At 38.5% G+C, this 12,818-nt stretch overlaps 1 protein-coding gene across 1 annotated transcript; it reads right to left on the bottom strand.

Annotated features, from left to right (window-relative positions):
* Positions 1-422: 422 nt before the first annotated feature.
* Clec1b (C-type lectin domain family 1 member B) lies at positions 423-11,952 on the bottom strand. The gene is made up of 8 exons (XM_034512329.2): positions 11,936-11,952; positions 11,507-11,530; positions 8,281-8,532; positions 5,334-5,429; positions 3,923-4,048; positions 3,627-3,778; positions 1,871-1,977; positions 423-567 (listed from the first exon to the last, which is right to left on the bottom strand). The coding sequence occupies exons 3-8, from the start codon at positions 8,342-8,344 to the stop codon at positions 423-425; spliced, it is 690 nt and encodes a 229-aa protein (XP_034368220.1). The 5' UTR covers positions 8,345-8,532; positions 11,507-11,530; positions 11,936-11,952.
* Positions 11,953-12,818: the final 866 nt, after the last annotated feature.

Raw genomic sequence — 12,818 nt, 5'->3', positions numbered from 1 at the left:
GATAGATTAAAATAAATAATTAATTGCTTCGTGGTTGTCTTTCAGTTAAGAGGTCATAGCATTTAAACTATTGGAGAGATTCCAATACAAACTATTTCTGTTATCCCATGGTGTCTTTCTTAACTTAGATATTTTGCAGTGTTAACTCACTTAGGCCCTAATTTAATTTTAGTTTTATGTGTGTATATTTTAAGATTCAATGGATTACAACAAGCTAAGAAAATTAAGGAATAGATGATAGAAAGAACTGGAAAAGATCTACTCACATGCTGGTTTTTTAATATACAGAGAAAGGATCAGACCTGTGGTATAAGGATGATATAAAAAACAAAATAAGAAGCTTTATAAATGCAGAATTATTGTGTACAAATCTTTTATTGCATGATCAAGCACTTATCTGACATCCTGTCCATCCTTCTGCACTAAAGCAGTTGGTCCACTCTTGTCATGCCAGCAATTCTCTCACATATTAAAGAATGTCTCTCATTACAGGAAGCTGGATGGATTTTTCCATTATGAAGATAAGCACAATTCATGTTTTCTTTTGTATTTCCAGAAACATCAGTCCTACAAATTTAAAAAAAGGCATATTGCATGATTTTTAGAAATACAAATAGATAAGGAACCAAAGGACATGCATGTTTTGTTGATCAAACTAGAATAAAGAATTAATTGCTTCGTGGTTGCCTTTCAGTTAAGGGGTCATAGCATTTAAACTATTGTAGAGATTCCAATACAAACTATTTCTGTTATCCCATGGTGTCTTTCTTAACTTAGATATTTTGCAGTGTTAATTCACTTAGGCCCAAACTAGAGTCTTGGAGTAAAGAAACAGCATCCTTATCTTTGAGAAACTCTTTCTGCTTCTGAGTATACAGTATGACACATTCAAAGCCCAGTAACAATTTAGTATAGTCTAAGTCAAGGAGAAAGTCAATGCGAAGTACCTGGGTATCTAGAGGAGGAGGTACATCATAATCTGATGTGGCAAGCAAATCTGTATCAACAGTTCACCTTGGGCCAGTATTGAAAGAAGAGTAGGTTTAAACTAAGCAGAGAGGAAATGGGAAGTTCTAATAGAGTCAGCAGCTAGCTGCACAACACGGGGAAAATCTCAAGGAAATGTAAGGCGCCTAAATACTGCAGAGCTGAGATGTAGCAGCACCAGGTAACAGAGTTACACTAGACTATTCCATGGTTATTGTCCATGAGTTTGCCTCTATTCTCCGAACCACTGTTTACAGTGATAGACAAGGAAAATATGCTAAATCTACTTGTCAGACACCTGTAGATGCCAACTCGTTAGCAAATGATTGAGATCTAGTTAGTTTTAAAACCCAAATTCCAGGGAGGAGAAGTTGGTAAGACGATCACAGATAAGCAGACTGGAAAGTGGCAGAAAATAGTGTGAACTGTGCAGAAATAAAACAATGAGAACAGAGCTGTGTGTGCTGAAAGAGGCCTAAGGGTATAAGTTCATTCTCAAAGCACAAAAGAATCAGATCAAGTTACATATAACACACACACACACACACACACACACACACACACACACACACACGTGGGCATGTGCATAGAGAGAGAGAGGGAGAGGTAGAGAGGGAGAGAAAAAGTGAGAGAGAGGGATTAGTAATAGAAATGAATGGGGAAGATATAAAAATGAATCACTACTTACATAAGAAGAGGAGAGGGAGGATAGAGTAACACTGCCCATTAGTACTCTCTGGTTAGAATAGAGTACACACCACCACAGCTACAACCCACAGTAGAGTAGAGGCATCTCAACTTTCAGACAACTTGTGTTCAACAAGGAAGACCTGGGAGTCAAAGCTTCGAATAATGCCTGCGAGCTGAGCTTCCAGGGACTTACACATTCTTGTGAAGAACTGAGCTATCTTCCCACATCCAGTCTTTCCTAGGGTTCTCACGTGATAATCCAATCCAACGGATGGAAGTAATCCTGTCTGCGACGTATTTCTGTTGCAAGCATAAATCCATACACCGATAAGTGTCTCCACAGCACTGTGCGATGGCACAACACAGTTTCCATGATAAAGCCTTTACAAACAACTAGAATTATGTGTCTGTGTTGGTATAGTGGATTATGTTTTGTGTCTAGGATTTTGCTAATTTGAGTTGTTTTGAGTGTATTAAAAAGTGTATTGGAGCACATGAGAAATTATATTCAACAGGTAGTATGCTAGTCTTCCCAGCATTTTTATGTATTTATAATGTAATTATAATACATTAATGTATTTATACATTATTTATAATGTATGTTTATATTCCCTAACTATTGAAAATTTGAGTCCCAGGGAGACTTCCAAATATGACTCAAGTGGGGGAAATGTATCAACTACAGATGGCAAGAATTATGAAATTAAGTTTTTGGATTGTATTGATTATCTTATACATAAAAATGTTAATTTGTTTTAGTTGGATGGACAAAAAGAACTATAGATGTCTTTCTCAACAGAATTAGTAAATGGCATGCATCTACTGTTCCCAATTTACATTTTTCTATGCTTTCAACTTTTAGATAGATTCTCACTGTGTATCCCAGGCTGGCCTCAAATGTGTGAGCCTAGCCTCAGCTATAATTACATAAATATGTACCTCAACAACTTGCTCTGATTTACTTTTTCATGCCTAGTTATGGTTTACTGTTTGTTTGTTTGTTTGTTTGTTTGTTTGTTTAAAGTTAGGCATTTGAGTTTTATAGAGTACATACATTCAGGTCCTGGAGTGATTCTGATATACATAGATTGACTATTAAATGAATGGACAATCAACCTCTTAGAAAAGGAAGTGAAAGTTATGTGTTCATTATGCCTTTATGCATCCCGGAATAGCAGTAAAAATCCACTCTTGGAAAGCAACAGCAACAACAGTTGGTTTGAGCTTGTGGATCGATATATGACACTCAGAATATCACTCCATTGGAGTACTGTATGAATCTTATGTCCCTAAAGTGTGGGCCACCCACCACCTTTCCACTAGTCCATTAATCTTTTCTTTAAAACATATCCACACAGGTGTGTATGTACATTGCCCAAGATGCCTCTCTGTGGGACTTGACAGAAAAATCCAACTGATATTTAACTTTAATGTCTTCTCAAAAAGATATTATGTCTTAACTTTAATCTCTCCTAAAAATGATGTTACTTCATTAAATTACAGATTTTCAAGTGGTATAACCTAGAGTGTTGAGAGGCAGGGCATGCTTCATGTCTCCAGTTGATATCTTTATAATGGAGTTGGTGTGCTAGGGCACTCCCCCATTTTGACTGAGTCAATATATTTAGTTAATTTAATTTTTAAACTTCTCTGCGATCCTAGCCTTACAGCAAGGGGCAGAGAGTCATGTAAACTGGAATAAGTGTGATGGAAGCATCCCAGGCAGACTCATCCTGTCTGACCCAGTGGCACTTTAGCCATATTCTGTAATAGGACTGGATTGAATATTTAAGCTCTGTTCTTGTTACCAAGCTTCCTAAAGCTTCTCATAGGAGCACACAGTAAAAACCATTAAGAAACACACGAAAAAAAAATTAAAGCAATTCAGTGTTTCCTTTGCGATCTTTCTCCTTAGAGTCCCCAAATGCTTGACATGGGACTCTCCTTACCAGGGTGCTCTGGCTGGCGGTCTTCACAAGAGTTGCATTCTGCTCAGTGCAAAACTGCTTGCTCTCTTCCCATGTTAGGTTACGCCTGAAGAACCCGTAGCAACTGTCTCCATGGTATCTCCACTTCGTGGCACAGGGGCTGCACTTGTGCTCTGAAGGTGAGACAGAGTATGGGGCTGTCAAAACCTAGCCAAAGCTTTTCCTACCTGCAGCGTTCCTGCTTGGGTGGGCCTCCATCCAGTCACCACAACAGATGTGCATTTCTTGGAGAAATAAGGTTTCTAAGCCAGACTTACCAAAAATGTTCTTTGTCTTAATTTCTGATTGTCTAATCAACTCTTGGCAGAATTTCTTGGCCAATTGTTGTAGAGTGGCTGAGAGATTTTCCTTCTCGGCCGGTGGGTACTTTGGCTGTGCAACCGCTAGATAAAGAGATGAGATAAATTACAGCCGGATCTCAAGGTCAGAAAGATGATGGCAGAATTCTTTAGTGAACTTTCATTTCTATAAACCTGACAGTAGCTAACGAGTTCACCAGACACACAAAACTCAATGAACACTGAAAAAGGAAATATAAAGGGCTGAGTAAAAGAGCATGTGAATTGACTGGATATTTCCTGGACAGGTTTCTAAGCGGGCTTTATAGAGATGAGAAGCCCTGGGTCTTGTACTCTGTTCTACATATAATACTGAATTAATCCACCAAAAAATGTATATTCAGATGGCTGTTCTAACTGCATAGAAACGGCGGTTCTTAACCTGTAAGTCCTGACCCGTTGGGTCAAACAACCCTTTCACGGGGATTGCATATCAGATAGCCTGTATATCAGGTATTTACATTATCACTCATAACAATAGAAAAAATACAGTTAGGAAGTAGCAATGAACATAATTTTATGGTTTGGGGTTTCCATAACACAAGGAACTGTGTTAAAGGGTCGCAGCATTAGGAAGGCTGAGAACCACCTGTATAGAAATTCAGGGCATACATAGACTTTTCAGTCTGGTTAATTTTACTGCATGGTTTCTTATTTGAAAGTTCTTTATGAAACATTTTAAATTAAGAACAATAATATTTTGACTAAAACATGAAAAAAGAATGTACATTATATTTTATGATGTTTAAAATGCTTTTATGTCCATGCAAACAATATAAGGAATAAGAGATTCTAAATATATTAAAAACAGGAAAACAAACAAATTAGCAATACAAATTATGGCATTACCTTATAAAGTATTATTATTAGATAGTCATAACCAGTGTGTCAGTCAATAAAATGGGATGAAGTAGATTTTATGTGTAGAGACTAGAACAAGCAAGATTTCACACAGGAAGACACAGGCTTTATTTTTGAAATTAGGAAAGTTCTAGATGGCTCAGGCCTCAGATTAAGCAAGGCAGAGAGGGAGGAAGAAAGATAGCTTAGATCCAGAGTGAGACTTAAAAGTGAGTATCTTAAATGCCAACGGTACATTCTGAAAGTAATGTTAACTAAAGAAACAAATTAAAAGTGATTAGAATCCAGGAGGGAGTCTCTCCCTTCTGACTTTTCCTCTGGTGAGGTTATATGCACAGCAGTGTTCAGGACAATCGGAGTAGGTGACAAACAGGAACAAAGACAGTTAGGAAGCTTTAGTATAATGTGCCAGGAACTCGTGGTTATTGCTTTTCTTAGATCAAAACTCTGGCAAGAAGCCAGTACTTACACATGATCCCCAGAGCCACGAGTCCAGCAACCAGCCCCATGGATGAGATCAGCAGAATTAAAGCCATCACACGCCACCAAGAAGAGGTAGGTTCAGCTGCAGGAGCACAGAAAAAAATGCAAACAGAAGACTGTCAGGCTATCCTGTGGTTCTCAAGATTGAGAAAAAAAAAAAAGTATTGCAAGCCACTATGGTATGGGAGAGAGAGCAAAGTTACCCACACTTGGGACACAGCAGCAGGAGGATCAAGAGTTCAAAGTCAGCGTTGGCTACATAGCACATTCAGTGCCAGTTGAGGCTATATGAGATCCTGTCTCAAAGTTCAACAAAACTTGGGCTAATAAGATGGCTTAGCAGGTAAAGTACTAACTACATAAGGCCAACCACCTGGGTTTGAGTCCTAGAATACAGGGTGGAAGGAAAGAACCTATTCTGATCTTACCTTCATTGCATTAGTGACCATCCTCAATGAGAATGGCCTAATCTACACCACCCATCCATCTCCATTCTCCATGGCCTACTCTCTGTCCATTCTTAATATAACTGGTTGCCAAGGCCTCATGTATTTGGTTTTGTTGTTGTTGGTTTTGCTTTTGATGTTGTTTTGGTTTGGTTTTTGTTTTGTCTTTGTTTTTGCATCCCTGTGTCAATTAGTAGCTTTGGCTTCCATAGGATAGGTAAACTGAGGCAGGCAGCTGATGGATGTCAGTGCTTAAAGCTGTTGATAGGGGTCAGTTCAGATACTGACAGAGACTTCTACCTAAGGCAGCCAGTGATTAGAGAAATTACTCAGCAGACTTCTGTCTGAGGGAACAGAGAAAAGGGGTTGGCACTCCCTATGGACAGCAAAATACTCTAAACTCTTTTAACCATTGAGGCCAGTGAGAAAAAAACAAAAAGAAAGAAAAATCACACATGTACACATACATGCACACTGGGTAGATGAAGCAAAAGATAGACTTCAAAAACTTTATACATACAAATACATCCATACATGCAGACAGACAGACATATACATATTCACAAATAGAATGGCTGGAGCAAAGCTCCAGCAAGCAGGCCCCAAGCCTGTATACTGTATATCTGTATTTATGTATACAGATGCATAAATATATAAACATAATTGGTAGATGAAGCAAGCTCCAATACACATAAAGCACATAAGCTTTACATACATACAAACATACATACATACATACATACATACATACATACAGATTTAACAGATGGAACAAAGTTCCAACACACTCTTACACACTTTACACAAATACATGCATACACATACATGTATACATATATACTTGAAGGGTAGAAGAAACAATGTTCCAACATATTCTTACACAAACTTTACACACATACATACATACACATAGTTAATGGATGGAAGGAACAATGTTCCAACAACTTTCTTCTTTCTTCCATGGCTTATATATCCCAGCAAAATCTTTCAAGCAGTATAAAATTACAACATGATTGCATTCTAGTTTTCTTCTAGAGAATGACTATGAAAAAAAGTATGTTTTCCTATACCTTTACAAGAAATAACATTACATAGTACACATAAAGAAAACAAATAATTCCCAAGAACCCGTGTACATTTGTAACTAAGCAACTTGTTATAGATTAACAAAGTGTAAGCAAGCAAGGTTGTTTTCTCAACCAGTTTCTCTCACTAGCAGACAGCAATTTGCGGTTACAAAAATTAGATTAATTATTTTATTATTTATCATTACAAGCAATCTTATAAGAATCTTAAAAGAATCATAAATCTAAACTTTTATATAAAAATCAGTCATAACTACTTTAAACCCTCAGAACACATATCTACTTAATAAAATCATATCAGGAAGCTGAGGGCAAAAGTGGGTATAAGAAACCAATCCAGCTTCAGTGAGAGTCACGTCAGCCAGTGCTGCCATTGTTCTTGTTCTCTGACCTTAAAGGGTCCCTAGCTTAACTAATAAGAGTGCACCTTTCCAAACTTTAAATTGTTCCCTAAGGTTTCTTACATCAGAAGCAGTAGCAATAACATCGTAACCTAGCTTCTAAGAGTGGTGCTCATTGCTGACAATCTACATCTCTAAGTTCTTTTCTAGCGTGGTGACTGAATAGTTAATCTGCTCCAACAGCAATGCCTGATAGAGATCAAGCATTATTATTGTGAGTGCCAGAGATACTGCCCAGTGGAGGCTGGAAGCCTCCTTAAAGGTTTTATACAGTTCTTAGATTAAGAGGGATGTGAGGGCAGCAAGCAGAGCAGAACTCCATAACAGCATGAAGTCCTCAGGACATGGAGTCCTCTCCAAGTCATACCCATTGTGGCTGTGCTAAACAAAGGGCCACATTCCATGAGTTCTAAAGCCATTTGTCATTCCTCCTGCATATAGCCCTTGCCATCCCTGTTCTCCTCCACAATTACTTTCATAGGCAACTCGTGGAGAACTGTGTCTTCTAGTGTTCAGAAATTTGATGTTGTTTTTAAAAGGATAAAAACAATTTTATGTTACATAAATGTTTATTTATGAGATGTTTGCATACTGAGCAACACTCAATGATTTTATATCATTTTAAACAGAAAAGAAAGACTTCAAATTATACAACACTCCCCTCCAGATCATTAAAAAATAACCTCATCTTTTCTAAGTAAGTCATGCAACAAATGTATTCCTTTAAAATATGAAGACATTTGCTAGACATTTGAATATTTAAACTGTCCTTCCCTTTGTCCCACCAAATACCCTTAGTACAATGTTCCTTTCTCTGTGTTTACTGCCTGTATTCTAAATATGTCTGCAGCAACTTCTGTAGGCCCCACTTTCATGCTTCAGAGAAAGAATATCAGTCAAGAAAGCACAAATAAATTTAAGCATCCTGTCTCTAGGAGAGAGACAGAGAGTAGGAGTCACCTATTTCACTAATGTTCAAATTGCTTAATGACCCTTCTTACCTGAGCTGAGATCTTGTTTCCGGGACTTGATGTTTAAGGTGATATACCCATCTTCATCCTGCATGGCTCCCCTTGAACTTCAATGGGCTCAGAGCTCAGTGACTTCTGCAGAACTCACCCAGTGTCCACTCTTACAATTTCAGTGGCTGCCAGTGTGGAGCCATGTGCATCAGGACACTTGGGGTTTGTTTTGCTTTGTCTTGTTTTCCAGGAAGCCCTTTCATGGATGTTCAGAGATACGTGGACTTGAACCTAAAAACAAAAATAATAGTAACTTGTGGTGAAAGAGTAGATTTGGGGCTCATTTCCTGCTCTCTTATCTTCAACTCCAAGTGAAGGGATGTTCCGTCCTGAGGGAGTATCCTGTCAAACGACAAAGTTCACGCTTCATCTTAACCCTAGGAAAGCTCAAAACATATCACTTAAGGGAACTGATTCCTTATAAAAAAAAATCATGGATAAAAATACCAGTAGGTATTCAGCATGTTCTGTGACTTCAAATATAATATCATTTGATTAGGTCTGGTGTGAAATTAGACACTTGTGATCCTATATTAGAATACACTTTTCCTTCTTATGACCTAAAATTCACTTAAATTCTTGCATCCAATATAAGTCATTTTATTTAAAAAAAAGTTTTGAAGGCTGCACATGAGGCAGACCACATATTGCTTAGTCCTAGACACTGAAGGAAAAAAAATCAAATAAGTACAAAACTCGTGGTGATATGATTTCCTTAGATACTATTTGTACTTTAAAATTAATTTCTTGGACTACAAAAACCTAAATTTTAATGACAGCTTTTAAGTGTGAGTGTGGTTTTGCCCAGCAACAGAACTATTTTCAGGAGGGGGGATGCTGGTTCCCTTTTAAGTACTCCATCATTTAGCTTTATAGAAATGGGCTTTAAGTAATTATGTTGGCTTACACTGACAGCAGCTACAAGAGTGCCATATAGAACTAGCCAAGGTGGTTATTGCAGGAATATTGGTGTGGATGCTGCCTGTCTTGTCATTAGCTTAGCATTTATTTAATTTTATAGCAGGTAATTCTGCTTAATCTCCATGGCTGGTGAAGCATCCTCCTTCAAAGCTCCTAGCATGTGGCATTTGTCTTGGGAGTGATCATAGCACTGCCCTTCTGCCTTGTTAAGAGAATCCAGTTTCCATATTTCATCATGGTGACCATCCAGGACCTGTTGCCAGGGGTTTGCTTGTCCCTGTTCCTTTTGGTGTCTTCTGTATAGCTTCATTTCTTTTCCTCCTTGCTCTCTACTTCACTCTCAGATTTTTATCAATTCACTGCAAGTATTCTGCATTTTGAAATGCCTTTCACTCATACCTCAAATGATTTCACGAAGCCTGCAGACTATTCACCAATGGCTGCTGCTGTTTGCATAGCTTCCACTTCAGCCAAAGATTCTCAATCTTCCTGGCAGAGTGGGATATGCTAACAGCCTTCCAGAAAGGTCTGGGATCAGTTTGACCTCTCCCTTCCTTTACCCATATCTACTCACAGAGTGAGTTTAAGCATGCTTTCTTCCCTTGCTGTCTTATTTCAGTGTCTTTACTTAAGTATATACAGAAATAATATAATGTAATTAAATGAGTAATCTCAGCTTAGTGAAGAGAAAAGGGGGTACAGAGCTTATAATTCTAAAGACATCTTTTCCAGTAGTTTCATTCCATTCTCTTAGAAATGAAATTAATCCCATTAAAAATGTAATCAGTGAATTAAATTAAATATGTAACTCTGAGCTCCAAGGACATAGGGAATCATGGTACATGTTTTCTTATTAACTAGTGTAAACCTTAAGAAGTAATTAAAAATAATTACTTTGCTTTAAGTTTCCAGATTTTCTGAGTCTTGCCCAACGTGGTTAATTATTAAAGAGTCCTGTTTATTTTTGTATACCACAAGAAAACCAGGCTTACTTTACTTTACAGGTCTATTAGTTCGTGGAACTGTATATTTAGCATCAGAAGACACATCTGAGATGAGTAAACTGGAGCCTCAGAGCATAGGAAAATCCCCCTTCCTACAGCCAGGGTTAAGATATTTCTGTTAGATCTTTCTTCTTTCTCATCGTAGTTTGTCACTACTGTTTGGTTCCTTAGTTACTCTAGCCACAATCTTCTTCTCCCTAGATCTATAGTCCACTAACTATATATCTGCCTTTATTGTACATCCTATTCTGCAAGCATAGCATTTGATGTTATGATCATACAACACAAGTATGGGAGATGCAGGGTCAAAAGCCTCCAATAGTATTTAATCTTAATCTCATTCTATTACATATACTACGAGTGTAAGCTGAGTTATGTAAGAAAAAATAAAACCAAAAACAGCAAAGGAAGAAAGATAAGCCATACTTTTCTTCTTTGTTTCAAAGTTCAGAGTCTAGTTACATATTTCTTATCTAAAACAAAACCCCCATTGACATTTCTTATTTTCACTTAAATATCTCTTTTCTTCATTCAAAAAAAGGTAACAAAAACAAAACAAGTCAAAATTCTTTCTTCACTATTTCTTGATAAAAACCTACTTTCAGAATTGAAGAAACACTGTCATGTGACTTGTGTTCATTTTTTTCAATCACATACTGATTATCTACCAGGCACTGGCATTGGTGCCTTAGCATTCATAGAGACAGTGTGGCAGTGGACCTCAGAGCACAGACTTGCAATTTGTCTAGATAATCTTGATTTTTTGACATTGATAATGCTGTCTCCAAATCCACAACACAACAGTTCAGACTCTTGTACCTTATTCACACATGGTTATATATTTTTCATTTGATTTTATCCCTTGTTTTAGTGTTGGAGAACCCACCCCAGAGCCTCATGAGTACCTGACCAGCACTCTAACCACTGTGGCACCCGTCCTGATCCCATATTTAAATCATTGCTGTTTATCCCCAGATCGATGTGTTCTAGAGATTGACGTACAGTTACCACTCAGTCAATATTTGTTGACTAAATAAATGATTGTACACATGAAAAACTTTTTAAGACTTTGGGGGATCTTCTATGGCCACATTTCATTTAGGAAGTGGCAGCATTTCTGCAGGTTTCAAATTTTTTCGGTGCATTAAGATGTCTTTCAAGTTTCAGTGTCGTCCAGAAGCATCACCTGCATTTATGGAAGAATGAGTAACAGATCCCGGGATCTGAGTGACAAGGACCAGAAAGGAAGGTAGTCCAGTCACCTTGTGGATAGGACTCACCAAGATAACAGCAGCAGCATGAGACTGTGGGAAAGAGAAAGGCAATACATTAGGAGGCATTGGCCACTGTGGACATCACTGCACTATCTCCAAATGAAACGAAAGTGAGTGTCTTGTAACTGACGAGCAGTATTTTCACTGCAAAGTCAATGTCCTTTTACCAGTATGTTCCAGTTCACCACCACCACCATTGCCCGGCTCTCTGCCCCTCACCCCTACCCCTCACTCACTCCATCCCCACTCCCTCACCCTCACCCCTCACACTACCACCACCCAGCCACACCCTACTCCTCACCCCACCTCCACTCCTGCCCCTTGTCCTTTGCCCCACCCCCTACTCCTCACCCCAACCCACTCCTGTTCCTCCCCTTGACCCTCACCTCAGCCCTGTCCCCTTCCCCTCACCCTGGCCCTATCCCTAACCCTTACTTCTCAGCCTCCAGCACTAAACTTGTTGGTTCACCTTTGGTTTTTTAACTTTGTGTGCACACACATGAAATATTGATTATCTTTGGGAAAATGACAGGGCTTCCTGTGTGGGAAACAAAGCATAATCAACATTCATTCCTTCGTTTTCAGAAGCCTTAAAACGTGTGGATTTTTAAGAAATGAGTTTTATTTCAAAGTCGCTGAATTCACGCTAATTATCAGGCAACTGAGGCAGATCACTCGGTTACATGACAGACATGAAGAAGAAGAAAACACAGTGACCTCCAACTATCACATTAAGTTTTCCTGGAATGTGTCTAAAAATGCTAGGGGAAATGTTCATTGACAAACGTGTCTGATACAAATTCCCAAGACAGGCAAAATTCACAAAGTATAGAAAGAAACAGGGCGAGATTACCAGGCAAGGAGTAGATCTGGTAGATAAAGATACCAAAGGTTGAGTAAGTATGGTATAATCCAGTTTTAAAAAAAAAAAGTCTGTGGTCAATATTTTGAGTAGTGCTTCATGCCAGCTTGAATTGAGATTCAAAGAGTTAAGTCACAGCGAAAGCTGCATTGCAGAGATGATTATTAACCAGTGCATGATCCAAGCTTGTGTTTCTGCGTCACTGTGAATGTCCCAGTCATTGTTATGTTCTCTGAGGTTAAATAGAACACAAAGGTTGTGTGTGGAGGGCGGCGAGCACACTAATAAACAAGCAGAGAAAGCAGAGAGCATGTCCAGTCTTGTCATTATGCTGTGGAGGGGGCTGGGGAGGTGGCTCAGTGGGTAAACGTCTGCTGCCCAAGCATGAGGACCTGAGTCTGATCTCAAGAACCTGCTTAAATCCGGGGGCTGTGGTGGGTCTTTGGATAACTGAGA

Source organism: Arvicanthis niloticus, chromosome 9 (assembly GCF_011762505.2).
Source record: "Arvicanthis niloticus isolate mArvNil1 chromosome 9, mArvNil1.pat.X, whole genome shotgun sequence".
Classification (NCBI taxonomy): domain Eukaryota; kingdom Metazoa; phylum Chordata; class Mammalia; order Rodentia; family Muridae; genus Arvicanthis; species Arvicanthis niloticus.
This window is presented reverse-complemented; position numbering and strand designations above follow the sequence as displayed.